The sequence below is a fragment of the Mangifera indica genome, chromosome 2 (genome assembly GCF_011075055.1).
Source record: "Mangifera indica cultivar Alphonso chromosome 2, CATAS_Mindica_2.1, whole genome shotgun sequence".
In the NCBI taxonomy this organism is placed as follows: domain Eukaryota; kingdom Viridiplantae; phylum Streptophyta; class Magnoliopsida; order Sapindales; family Anacardiaceae; genus Mangifera; species Mangifera indica.
The window spans coordinates 21,964,203-21,978,495 of record NC_058138.1 but is presented as its reverse complement, the minus strand read 5'-3'; the positions used below and the strand labels follow the sequence as shown (position 1 = coordinate 21,978,495).

At 34.0% G+C, this 14,293-nt stretch overlaps 1 protein-coding gene and 2 pseudogenes across 1 annotated transcript; all 3 read left to right on the top strand.

Annotated features, from left to right (window-relative positions):
* Positions 1–921: 921 nt before the first annotated feature.
* On the top strand, positions 922–1,989 carry LOC123208703 (annotated as a pseudogene).
* Positions 1,990–3,993: 2,004 nt separating this feature from the next.
* Positions 3,994–4,747, top strand: LOC123209517 (annotated as a pseudogene).
* Positions 4,748–11,632: 6,885 nt separating this feature from the next.
* Positions 11,633–12,395, top strand: LOC123209523 (germin-like protein subfamily 1 member 13). The gene is made up of 2 exons (XM_044627604.1): positions 11,633–11,750; positions 11,863–12,395. Exons 1-2 carry the CDS (start codon positions 11,633–11,635, stop codon positions 12,393–12,395), a joined length of 651 nt encoding a protein of 216 aa, XP_044483539.1.
* Positions 12,396–14,293: the final 1,898 nt, after the last annotated feature.

The following is a 14,293-nucleotide window of genomic DNA, read 5'->3' as shown; positions in this document are numbered from 1 at the left end:
GAAACATTCAAGTCACCCCATTAATTTGATTCATCTGAAAGACCAGTGTGAACTCTTTTAAGAATCATTGATCATATTGGTGATTCGGTCAAATTTAAGGTAAATAAACAATCACTGCCCCAAGAAATATTGAAGCGGACCACTTCCATACATTAATAAGTGTTTTTATGCAAGCAATGAAGCCAAACTTTTTCGTTAATTGACGAATCCCTCAGTTGCTAAAGAATGACTCGCAGGTTGGAAATTAAGAAAAAGGTAACCGTTGAAGACCAGGCAATTTTTTATCATTTCCTTTGGCTAAGGAAAATGTAAATTAATCGAGACTAGTTCAAAACATTTCTCTATAAATAGAGTTAGCTTCTCTTGCAGCATTTCTCATGTCTCTTACCAAGCTTAATATTACTTAGAGCCTTTGCTTTTGACCCCAGTACTTCAGGACGTCTGTGTTGGGGGAAAGGACTACTTCCCACCCATTGTTTAGTTGAATCTCAAAAGCATACTCACGCCAGATGAAAAACCCAAAAACCTATCCAAAGTTTAATCTGTTTGCATCCACCCACATTTGTCGTTAAATTTTCAATTAAATAGAGGGTAAAACCGTCATTTTACTGTTTATATTCCACTAATTTAATTCTATTGCATTTTCCCCCTCCGATTTTAAAAGTTACACTTTAACCCCATCCCTAAACTTTAAAAAGTGACTTTCACCCCCTCAAATCCCTATTTTTTTTCATTTTCCCTCCGGCCACCAGCGACGACGTGGCTAGAGGGAGAGTGACAAGGGCTCATCCATTCTCTGGACGACGCTCGTCATCCATTCTCTGGACGATGCTTGGTCGTCCAGACTGGACGACGCTTCGTCATCCAGAATAGACGACGATTCGTCTTCCATTCTGGACGACGCTTCGTCGTCCAGAATGGATGACGATTCGTCGTCAAGATCTGGACGACGAAGCATCGTCCAGATCTGGACGAAGCGTCGACTGTTCTGGACGACGGTCGTCCTTCTTGGACGACGATCGTCTTCCAGAGGTGGTCGACCTCTGGATGAAATCTTCTCAGCCGTCGTCGAAAAAAAGTGGCTGCATTTCAGGGGGGAAAAGTGAATTTTTTAAAACTTAATTCAGGGGACAAATGTTAGTTTTTCAAATTAAAGGGGAAAAATGAGATAAAATTTTAATTATTTAATATTATTGATAAAATTACTAATTTGCCCCGTAATCTAACTGAAAAGATGTGGGTGGAAACAAATAGATTAAATTTTGGGTGGGTGATTGGGTTTTTAATCTGGCGTGGGTATGTGATTGAGAAACGGTTAAAACATGGGTGGGAAATAGTCCTTTGCCCTCTGTGTTGCCATTGATGACCCCTTGCACGGAGGTGTACGCTCACTGCTTTTTCTGCATATTCTTGCAAGATTTTATTTTTTGTTTTCATGAATGCAAATCGGTGACATGTTATTTATTATGATTCTTTCGTGCTTGCAGTGTTTGTGAATGGGAAGTTCTGCAGGGACCCTAGGCTTGCCAAAGCTGATGATTTCTACTTTACAGTTAAAATGCCTGGAAACACAAACAACCCAGTTGGTTCAAATGTTACCGCCGTAAATGTAGAGCAAATTCCAGGACTCAACACTCCGCTCGTATTGACTTCGCACCTTATGGCCAAAACCCACCCCGTGGCACCGAGATTCTTGTAGTCCTTGAGGGTACTCTCCTTGCCGGTTTCGTCACTTCCAACAACACTCGAATCAGCAAAGTTCTTAACAAGGGTGATTTGTTTGTGTTTCCCATTGGCCTCATTCACTTCCAATTCAATATCGGCAAAACAAATGTAATTGCCTTTTCTGGTTTGAGCAGCCAAAGTCCTGGTGTCATTATCATTGCTAATGCAGTATTTGGATCAAATCCTTTCATTAATCCAGATTTCCTTGCCAAAGCCTTTCAGTTGGGCGTCAAAGTGGTGAAAAATCTCCAGACAAAATTCTGAATGGATTGTAACTAGAGATTGATGTTAATATAATGTGAATTGAAATAGCTATTTATAAGTTGATTATTTGAATAATGTCTGCAAAATTCTTGCTACAATATTGTAATAAAGAGGTTGCATATACATGTACACCCATCTAATTCATTGGTTCAACTTCAAGGTACAAATTAAATTGCAGTTAATTTATTTGTTAATCCTCTTTTGTTCTTCACAACTCATTTTAAGCCCAATACTTGTTAATAATCAACAAATGAACATATCATTTCGGTCATTGTATATTTTTTTCTTTGTTGAACACACTTCATGCGTATATGGCTGAAAACTCTAATATAACTGCCTCTTTCCAACATATTCCACCAATTTGAATCTTCAAATAATTTTGTTTTTAGGAAACTCATCAATCCTCTGACAATCTTTAATAGATCTTTTAATCAAACAATCACCCATCTGTTAAAAATGTTAGTATTAAAAAAGTGTGTTTGTAATTCATAAATTCTAAGTGAGTTTTAATTAGAAATAACACCTCTTTTTAGTAGTTTTATTCTGTAATTAAATAATCATTCTACTTTTGACACGATTAACAATTAAATAACACTGTAAAAAGAAATTTTATAATACTAAAATATCCTTAATATAACAATAAATCTCCCTATCAGAAGATGTCAGCAAAATTTATAATATCTGAATAGTGTGTACCAAAACATAACCTTATGCATAGATAGCATATAAGCATTCAAATTACATAACTAAAGATAATCAAATCCATTGTTTCATGTTAGGACTAAACATTGATGCTCATTATGTGAGATCAAGTAACAGGAAAGAAGTTGCAATTCAGTATGTCCCTAATAAATATTGAAGGCAGATATACTAACCAAGGCTTTAGTTGCTACAAGATTCATCAGTTTAGGAACTTATCTACAGGTTTGCAGTTATGAAGATTATTTTAAGAGAACTGGTGGTTCTTTACTTCCAACTAAACTGTTGTATGATATTTTTTACATACTGAGATGTTGAAGAAAATAAGAATGGTTGAATTAAGTGAGAATGTTGAAATGTTGAGTAAATAATTTAAGAAGGTGAGAAAGTCTGAATTAAGGAAGAATACAGAATGTTGAGTAAATAATTTAAGGAGGAGAGAAAGTCTGAATTAGGGGCGAATGTTGAAATGTTGAGCAAAGCATTGAAGAAGGTAAGAAAGTCTGAATTAAGGGAGAATGTTAAAATGTTGAGCAAAGAATTTGAGTTACCTGAAGGAGGCAAGAGAGTAAGACCTTAGGGGAAATATAGGAGTAATTGAAGAAATTGGAGAAGGTAAGAAAGTTTACATTAAGGGAGAATGTTAGGAAGCAATGGAAGGCTCAAGGCACAACATCTGGGAGCACCTGAAGTAAACGAACCGTAAGGAAGTTAACGAAGCTGTGTAAATACGTTAGTTGCAAAAATGAAACAATGAGTTTTTACAAAACTCTCTGCTTCACTTGCAAACTTCAAAGGTGTGCGATCGTATGTGGTTTTTCGATTTTGCTTTAGGCTGTTCATCTTCCTCTCAAAAGTAGATTGAACTAGTTGCTCTCATTTTTTCTTTCTCCAAAGAAGACCTCTATCAATAGGTCTGTGTCAATCCATTCACTATTTTCTTGACAATGAATGCTGGATTCAGTCAATGGAATTTAAAAAAATACACACCAGCAACCCAGTGAGATAAGAAAGCGGGTGGACCTGTTCTATACGGTCAAATGTATTAGTGTAAGCAACGAAGAAAAGAAATTTCCTTAGTTGACAATTTTATTTGGTTGTTAAAGACTTACTCTTGGAAATTAAAAAACCAGATAGCCATGGAAGACTTGGTAGGTCTTCATTATCTTCTTCGATTTGCAGAAATAATCAAGACCACCAGTTCAATGAAATTTATCTATAAATAGACTAGCTTGCCTTGCAAAACATATCTTACCTTAGCTGCAAATAATACTTGAATTATAGAGAGAACCCGTATTCATCAAAATGAAAAGTTTCCTTCTGGCTTTTGCCATCTTAGCATTGGCTTCCTCATTTGCCTATGCTTTTGACCCCAGTCCTCTTCAGGACTTCTGTGTTGCCATTGATGACCTCTTGCACGGAGGTATATACTCGCTGCTCTTTCTGCATATTCTTTCAAGATTTTATTTTTTGTTTTCATGAATGTAAATTGGTGACATATTAATTATGATTCTTTCGTGCTTGCAGTGTTTGTTAATGGGAAGTTTTGCAGGGACCTAACCTCGCCAAGGCTCAGGACTTCTTCTTTTCGGTTAAAATGCCTGGAAATACAAACAATCAAGTTGGTTCAAATGTTACAGCCGTAAATGTTGATCAAATTCCTGGACTTAACACCCTTGGCATATCAGCTGCCCGTATCGACTTTGCACCTTATGGCGAAAACCCACCTCACACTCACCCCCGTGCCACCGAGATTCTTCTTGTCTTGGAGGGCACTCTTCTTGTTGGGTTCATCACATCCGATCCCAATCATACACTTATCACCAAAGTTCTTAACAAGGGTGATATATTCGTCTTTCCCATTGGTCTCATTCACTTCCAAGTCAACATCGGAAAAACAAATGCTGTTGCCTTTTCTGGTTTGAACAGCCAGAACCCTGGTGTCATTACAATTGCGAATGCAGTGTTTGGATCAAATCCTCCCATCAATCCAGATTTTCTTGCCAAGGCCTTCCAGTTAGATGTGAAAGTGGTGAAAGATCTCCAGGATAAGTTCTAAATGGATTGTAAGAAGAGAACGATGTCAAAATATGTTAATTGAAGTATCTACTTATTGGTTGATTATTTAAATAATGTCTGCAAAATTCTTGCTAAACTATTGTAATAAAGAGGGAAATTATTAAAAATTGTCAAAATACCCTCCCACTACGCAAAAATGCCCAAAGTTACTATTTTCAAGCAAAAATGCCCAAATTCACTATTCTTAACAAAAATGTCCATGACTTTTTCTAAAATACCAAAATTACCCTTCCCTTAATTTATATAAACCTTTTCACTCAATAAAAAAGGTTAAACAAAATTTTATTAAAATTAAGGGGGTATTTTAATATTAAACATTATAAGAGCATTATAAGTTTCTCAATGAAATTTTAGGAATAGATAATTGAGGGGTCAAATGAAATGTTATTAAAATTTGGGGGGCATTTTGATATATCGACTCGTATTTTTCAGATTTCTGAAGAATTTTTCGATTGTTGCCATTCTAGGGTTTTTTAACTTTTAGAATTCGAATTTCAATTTTGTTTTTTCGAATTTAACCGTTTTATGATATATCGATTTGTATTTTTCAGATTTTCGAAGAATTTTTTGATTGTTGCCATTTTAGGATATTTCAACTTTTAGAATTCAAATTTCAGTTTCGTTTTTTCGAATTTAACCGTTTTACGATATATCTACTCGTATTTTTCAGATTTCTGAAAAATTTTTCGATTGTTACCATTTTAGGGTATTTCAACTTTTAGAATTCGAATTTCAGTTCCGTTTTTTCGAATTTCACCGCTTTACGATATATCGACTCGTATTTTTCAGATTTTCGAAGAATTTTTTGATTGTTGCCATTCTAGTTTTCAACTTTTAGAATTTGAATTTCACCGTTTTACGATATATCGACTTATATTTTTCGAATTTCCGAAGAATTTTTCGATTGTTGCTATTTTAGGGTATTTCAACTTTTAGAATTCGAATTTCAGTTCCGTTTTTTCGAATTTCACTGTTTTATGATATATCGAATTGTATTTTTCAGATTTTCGAAGAATTTTTTGATTGTTGCCATTTTAGGGTATTTCAACTTTTAGAATTTGAATTTCAGTTTCATTTTTTCGAATTTCATCGTTTTACAATATATCGACTCGTATTTTTCAGATTTCTGAAGATTTGTTTGATTGTAACCATTCTAGAGTATTTCAAATTTTAGAATTCGAATTTTAGTTTCATTTTTTCAAATTTTACCGTTTTACGATATATCGACTCTTATTTTTCAGATTTTCGAAGAATTTTTCGATTGTTGCCATTCTAGGGTTGTTCAACTTTAATAATTCGAATTTCAGTTCCGTTTTTTTGAATTTAACCGTTTTACGATATATCGACTCGTATTTTTCAGATTTCTGAAGAATTTTTTGATTGTTGCCATTCTAGGATTTTTCAACTTTTAGAATTCGAATTTCAATTTCATTTTTTTCAATTTAACCGTTTTACAATATATCGACTCGTATTTTTTAGATTTTCGAAGAATTTTTTGATTGTTGCCATTCTAGGGTATTTCAACTTTTAGAATTCGAATTTCATTTCTGTTTTTTCGAATCTCATCGTTTTACGATATATCAACTCATGCTTAATAGTAACATCACTGAAATCACATATCCATATATAACCATAGATAAAGTATATCATACACATATACGCATACAATAAATATATACATCTAAACATAGGAAGAACGATAAATAAACAATGAGTCAACTAAATATACATCCGTGAGCTACTCGATACAGTGAAAATACAACTGCGCCGCTAAACGTCGACGCATAGAGGTAGACGACTCTCGGGGAAAATTATAGCTCCGTGACAACGCCAAACACTCAAAAAATCATAACATAAATATACCATAGTCATCGGAGCCCAATCCCTGCTGAGGGACATCCGTCACTCAATGCAAAGTGAGGGAATCACGTCGTGGAGTCCTCCTAGAAGCTGTCCAAAAACTCGCCGCCTCTAATAACGTGGGAATGAATGTCATATACGGATGTATGTGCTGCTCAAGAGTCCCTATATTCCCCGAATATGATACCTCCGAATCGTATACCGTAATAGACCACTCACGAAAATCTATAACTCTGATGACCCAATGTGCGTTCTCGAAGTTTATAGGGATGAAAACCTATAAATAGTGACACATTTTAATTAATTATCGTTGTCATTAACCAATTGAATGTAATAGAAATATATATATACTATACCCAATCGATCATCCCCCATGGTTTGTACAACAATCCCAGGGTGTAAGCTGCATCAACCATCCTCGTGAAGAGCCCCGAAAACTCAAACTCATCAATCGGTGTGGTCTGCCAACTCTTCCAAGCCATCTCAATATGGCCTCCAAAGAATGTGTGGGTAATCGTCCAACGCTGTGAGACAGTCGACTGGTGATCGTTCTGCTGCCGACGTAATAAAGCCAAAAAAGAATCCATATGCTAAAATGGTATAAACAAGTTCACGTGTTAGTTATTAATAAATATATCAAACTTTTTACCAAATTATATAGTATAGACAACTCACATCGTCGATCAACCACTCGCGCAACTTTACAACAAGCCTCCAAAAGCTGTCTTTCGACTTTGATCCTATGAAGTAGACATCATGTGTGTCAGAAGCCGTAGCTCTGGTATACCATGTGAGGAAAGATTCCTCACGCTCTGACGCAAAGGATGGAATCGTCGTGAGTTACCGTTTCACCCTCCTTCTGAGTGGATTTGTATACGGGGTGTGAACTAGCAGCCCCTTCCGGACGATCTGACCACGTGCTGTACGAACCAACTGCATGATACAAAAAACTATTAATTTGTTATTTCATTCTACAAAATCATACACATTATTCGATTTATGTCTTCTCCATGTATGCGGGAGGAGGTTTAGCTGGAGAATCCTGAATCACAGTCAAGTCCATAACGCGTGCTCCCTCGACATCTTAGTGACATATATTTGTCAATTATATTTATTTAGTAATTATAATTGACAAACCTCAATGTGGACGGTCTTAGAAACATCCTCCTGTGAACTAATATCCACAAGCTTTTTGATCGAGCTCGGGATATCAGCAAGTAACCATAGTCGCTCGTCCTGAAAAAGAGACAAAACATCATTAAAAAATATATATAATATTAAAGACAAATTGATCAATGATATTTCTTAAATCCCTATAACCTGGACTTCCAGGGAAGGTGTTCGGAGATAACCCTCGATCGATGATATATCAATGTCGATTCCCTATATGCATCAAAAGGAAAAAATGGTAAATGATATTTCATATAAAATATAATATGAACAATAATTTTCATAACTCTAGTGAAGGATCTAAAGCGATAGGAGATCCGATCGGTTGGCCTTCATGACGAAGACCCTATACGAATATATAAAATGAATTAATCGATAACAAAATAGTATTAAAAATTAAGTTCTATTGTAATATATAAAAAATAAATTAATCAAAAAAACGAAACTGAAATTCTAATTCTAAAAGTTGAAAAACCCTAGAATGACAACAATAAAAAAATTCTTCAAAAATCTGAAAAATACGAGTCGATATATCGTAAAACGGTAAAATTTGAAAAAACAGAACTAAAATTCAAATTCTAAAAATTGAAAAACCCTAGAATGACAACAATAAAAAAAATCTTCGAAAATCTGAAAAATACGAGTCCATATATCGTAAAACGGTTAAATTCAAAAAAACAAAACTGAAATTTGAATTCTAAATGTTGAAAAACCCTAGAATGACAACAATAAAAAAATCCTTCAGAAATATGAAAAATACGAGTCGATATATCGGAAAAAGGTGAAATTCAAAAAAACGAAACTGAAATTCGAATTCTAAAAGTTGAAAAACCCTAGAATGGCAACAATCGAAAAAATTTTCAGAAATCTAAAAAATACGAGTTGATATATCGTAAAATGGTTAAATTCGAAAAAACGAAACTAAAATTCTAATTCTAAAAGTTGAAAAACCCTAGAATGATAATAATAAAAAAATTCTTCAGAAATCTGAAAAATACGAGTCGATATATCGTAAACGATGAAATTTGAAAAAACAGAACTAAAATTCGAATTTTAAAAGTTGAAAAACCCTAGAACAGAAAAAACGGATATAAAATTCGAAAACTACACGATCAGAAACCCTAGATAAGAAAATTCTCAATTTACCCCCTCATGAAAATTCCTCTTTTAAAGAGGTCCACTGTTATATGTAAAATTTCAAAAAAATCCGCTGTGTTCTAAGAAATCTTCCCGGCTCCCTAATATTTTAAAAAAGCTAATTTACCCCCTAAAAAACAGTCAATGTTTGTTTGACGTGGGAGAAATTGCTTGACCTGGGAAACACTGTTCCCACGTCGGACTGTCGATCTCTTCGACAGCCATTTTCAGCCAAAATTTCATTGTTTCGGCCTCCGATTTCCACATAAAACAAATCTACATAAGATATAACATAAAATTCCTCAATCAATTCAACGAAAACAACCAAGAATCAAAACATTTTAGGCATTGTTCAAGATCGAAATCCTAAAATTTCAAACCGTAAAATCTCAATCAAATCTCAATACTATGAGCAATAACTTGATTCAAATAAGATTACGGGAGATATACTAACCTTCTTTGCCATTTGCGGCTGTCGGAAAGCAAGAAAATAGGTGGAAATGTGGTCGGCCGTGGGATGAACGTGGTAGCGTGGGAAATAAGAAATTTGGCTGTATTTATATATAGGGGCAGTTTCATAATTTTGCAAAACCCACGACGACGTGACAAATTTAAAAAAAACCCGACATGGGCTAAGACTCTCCCCGACGCCCCAATAGTTTAAAAAAGCTAATTTACCCCCCTAAAAAAGGGTTAATGTCTATTTGACGTGGGAGAAATTGCTTGACGTGGAAAACACTGTTCCCACGTCAGACTGCCGATCTCTTTGGTAGCCATTTTCGGCCAAAATTTCATTGTTTCGGCCTCCGATTTTCATATAAATCAAATCTACATAGGGTATTACACAAAACCCCTCAATCAATTCAACGAAAACAACCAAAAATCAAAACATTTTAAGCATTGTTCAAGAGCGAAGCCCCAAAATTTCAAACCGCAAAATCTCAATCAAATCTCAATAATATGAGCAATAACTTGATTCAAACAAGATTACGAGAGATATACTAACCTTTTTTGCTATTTCCGGTTGTCGAAAAGCAAGAAAATCGGCGGAAATTTGGGATGACCATGGGAGATTGGGAAATTTTGAAATTTCTTTGAATTTGCACAGTAAAATGGCCGTGGGGAGTAAGGAAATTTGCTGTGTTTATATATGGGGGTAGTTTTGTCATTTCATAAAACCTGGGCATTTTTACTTAAACCTGAATATTTTAGATAATTTTGCTTAGACCCCCTTAATTTTGGCTATTTTTTATAAGAGGTTGCGTATACATGTACTGTATTAATACTTTTATACGTACACCCTTCCATTTCTGTTATAAGTTAATGATATAAAATTGCAGTTATTATTATTATTATTATTTTTCTCTCGCTGTCAATTTAAGCCTATCATTTCTCAGTATTCATAAATTTTAGATATCTCAAACAGATCATTTAGTCATTTAATTTTGTCTTGTTCTATTATTTAAATCATGAATCCAGTCACATGGTCCAACCAAGGAGACGGTTGGCGTTGGTGGGTATTTGTACTGTTCTATGTAAAAATCAATAATGGCATTCATTTATGATTTATACTGTTGATTCTTAACTTTCTTGTTGTATTTTTTAAATGTATCTCAAAATATATAATTGGTTTCTTCATGTTCGATAATTAGAGCTTTTTCAACTAACCGTAACACCGTTCAAACTGAAAACAAAGCATATTTTGTTGATCCAACGGATGAGATATTTATAATCTTGTATTTTTTGTTCACTCCTAATGTTAATTGATTGATGGTTAAATTGAAGATGACAGTAGATGTCAGCCTGATGTATTTCTTCTTTGTATATATAGTTTGTAAACCCAGATATTTTGTATAATGATAAAAGTGAAGTATTATTCAGTTTTTCACGTTCCTGGATGTCTCTGCCTAATTCGTTACTCTTTAATTTGGTTTCTCAATGCCTAAGTTTTAAAAAGTTATGACCAAGCCTTATTATTAATTTTTGGTAAATAATATTTATTAACTAAGGAACAGTCTTACTTCGGGGCAGAAAAACCCCGGGTAAAGAAAGCTATACAACAAAAGAAGAATAACACAAAATAACAAAAGCAAGGCAAGTTTGAGAGACTATCTACATCACAAGGAATGATAGAGGTCAAGAGAGCCAAAAAAAAAAAAAAACACCAGAAAAACAAAGCCACGGGGCCAAAATAAAAGCAAGTCAGGGAGATACGACAAAAGCAAAGCATGACCAAGCCTTATTGTCATTGGTATAATTAAAAAGATGACAAATGGAGATGGACAAATACAGGTAAGGTTTCAAGAAGCTGCAGGCCGACTACAGCTTCACATGTTGGGAGATTTAGTCAATGAAATCTAAGAAAATATACACCAGCAGCTCAGTGAGATACGACATTCGGACCTCTTCCACATATAAAATGTATAGATGTAAGCGATAAAGAAGTTATTTACTTGATAGAAAATTTGAGTCTGTTGTTAAAGACCTACTATCGATGGGAACAAAAAATAGATAACTATCGAAGACTTGGTAAGTCTGTGTCATCTTCTTTGAGTAGGGGAAAATTAATGAAGACTAGTTCAATGAATTTTATCTATAAATAGTCTAACCTAATTGCCTTACAACATATCTTACTTACCTTTACTACTAAAGCAATATTGGTGCTTGAAGAATACAGAGAATTAAACCACACATCAAGATGAAAAGTTTCATTTTGTCTCTTGCTCTCTTGGCTTTGGCTTCGTTCTTTGCCTCTGCTTATGACCCCAGTCCTCTTCAGGACTTCTGTGTAGCTGTTGATGATCACCTCAACGGTGGTATGTTTTAAGTTTCTCTCATAGTTTCTATTTTTAGTTTTTAAATGTACATTGGCAGCAAACTCTAGTTAGGAATGTATTCGATATTAATTCGATTCTTTCATTTTTGTAGTGTTTGTGAATGGGAAGTTCTGCAAGGACCCCAACCTTGTCAAAGCAGATGATTTCTCCTTTTCAGTTAAAAATCCTGGAAACACAAACAACCCAGTTGGCTCAAATGTCACTGCTATAAATGTGCGACAAATTCCTGGACTCAACACTCTTGGTATTGCAGCTGCCCGTATTGACATCGCACCTTATGGCCAGGTCCCATCTCACACTCACCCTCGTGCCACTGAAATTGTTGTTGTTCTTAAGGGGACTCTTTTTGTTGGCTTCGTTACTTCCAATCCGAACAATACACTTATTAGCAAAGTTCTTAATAAGGGTGATGTGTTTGTGTTTCCCATTGGCCTCATTCACTTCCAAGTCAATATCGGAAAAACAAATGCAGTTGTCATTGCTGGTTTTAATAGCCAGTTGCCTAGCGTCATTAACATTGCTAATGCAGTATTTGGATCAAATCCTCCCATTAATCCTGACTTCCTTGCTAAAGCCTTCCAGTTGGACGTGAATGTTGTGAAAGATCTCCAGCAAAAGTTCTGAATGGATAGCAATTAGAAAAACATTCTCGAATTCGGAGAAACATGCATGCTTCCTAATTCTTACTAAATGTTTTCATTCATTTATTTTACAATCAATGATGTAATATAGAGAGTAAACATACATATTATGTATACCTCGACAGAGGCTACGTACATACATACTATGTATACCTCGCGTGTGTTTGTTTTACATTTTGTTGCATCTCTCTTCCATGGACCTCGCCCTCGTCCTCAGTCTCTCAAACACGAGTATAAAAAATAAAAATTCTTTTGGTCCAAAATCATTCAAAATTTCAGCATCTTTAGAAATAATATATTGATAAGTACTTCCAATTTAACTATACTTTCGGGGGTAAAGGACTTAAAAATACACCCATTCCCACCAAGTTTTAACTAGATCTAAAAAATACACCTATGATCGATGAAAAATCCAAATATCAATTCATTTTTAAATTACCGTTAAATATAAGAGTAAAATTGTTATTTAATAATAATATTAAAAAATATATAATTTTATCTCATTTTTTCTTTTAAGTTTTAAAAATTAACATTTCACCTCATACTTGAATTTTGAAAAATAGCTTACCCCCCAAATCCTTAAGTTTTTTCTTTATCCCTCCCCCTGGCCAACACTGACCAACGTGACATGTTGTTAAACAACAAGGGTCGTCTAGATTTGGATGGTCATAGTCCAGAAGTCATCTTTTGGACGACTTTGTCTTGTTCCTCTATCGTTTGTAAGAGAAAGTAACCGAATTTTAGGTTTGGTATCTTAGGAGGAAAAATGAATTTTTTAAAACTTAATTTAGGAGTGAAATGTTAGTTTTTCAAATCAATGGAGAAAAATGACATATAATTTTAATTATTTTAATATCACTGATAAAATAATAATTTTTATCCTAACAGAAAATTTGTGTCATAAAAGACTAAAACTTAAGTGAGTATTTAAGTTTTTCATCTATCACAGATATATATTTATCATTTCATTGAAACTTGCATGGGAAATAGTCCTTTGGCCATATTTTTGGCGTATTATAGAATCGATTACTTGTTTACGATTTGTTTTTAACACAATTGGCTAAGTGAAATGCTTTTGGAACTAATTAAAATATTCTTACAAGTCATAAATTTGCATCTCACCGTTTGTTTATATACTTTCTTTTTACTTTTTGCCTAATAGATTCCTTGCATGGTCAAAATATGAAGAAAAAAGATGCTTGGATCCCATATGTTCCATCCTAAATAATGTATTATATTTTTTTAGAAATATGAATTATGAATACATAATCGCATCACCTATATGATCATATAACTATCTTGTGATGTATAACTTTGTTTTTTTAATTCATAATTTTTTTTTCAGTTCTGGTACCGAAAATGTTGTCGGCATGCGTATAATTATTTGTTATTTTTTTATTTATCGTTCATGTTGCCGGCCAAGAATTCAAACGAGATCATTATCCGTAAACTCGGTAATTGATTTCCCAAAAATGTCAACATTTTGGATCATTTTAGAAGGGCAATAAAATTGTTCTCCTCCAAATCGTCATTGACCCTTGTTAATTAATGGTAAAATGCAATAAGCCAGTATAATATTTACTTGACTAACCTTTCCAATAATAACTACCCCTCCTCCTACTCCCCTGTTAATTTCACACGTTTTGTTCATTACAAGTTGATAAGGATTTATAGTTTATTTCTGATGTAATAATACGTGCTTTTAAGGGGCAATGTGCAAAGTTTTACGGTATCTAAAATGTTAGAGAGATACTACTTTATACCAAAAAGTAGCTGTTGAAAACTTTAGTTACATATAATTTAAAGGAGTGTGTTTGTAATACATAGATTCTGAATCCTGTAATACATTGATTCTGAGCATTCAAATTACATAACTCATGA

Bases quoted from the DNA above. Each gene is read 5' to 3' on its own strand.
- LOC123209523 (XM_044627604.1), top strand. From the start codon at position 11,633: ATGAAAAGTTTCATTTTGTCTCTTGCTCTCTTGGCTTTGGCTTCGTTC. The intron at 11,751-11,862 runs GTATGTTTTAAG...TCATTTTTGTAG, and splicing joins TGATGATCACCTCAACGGTG to TGTTTGTGAATGGGAAGTTC.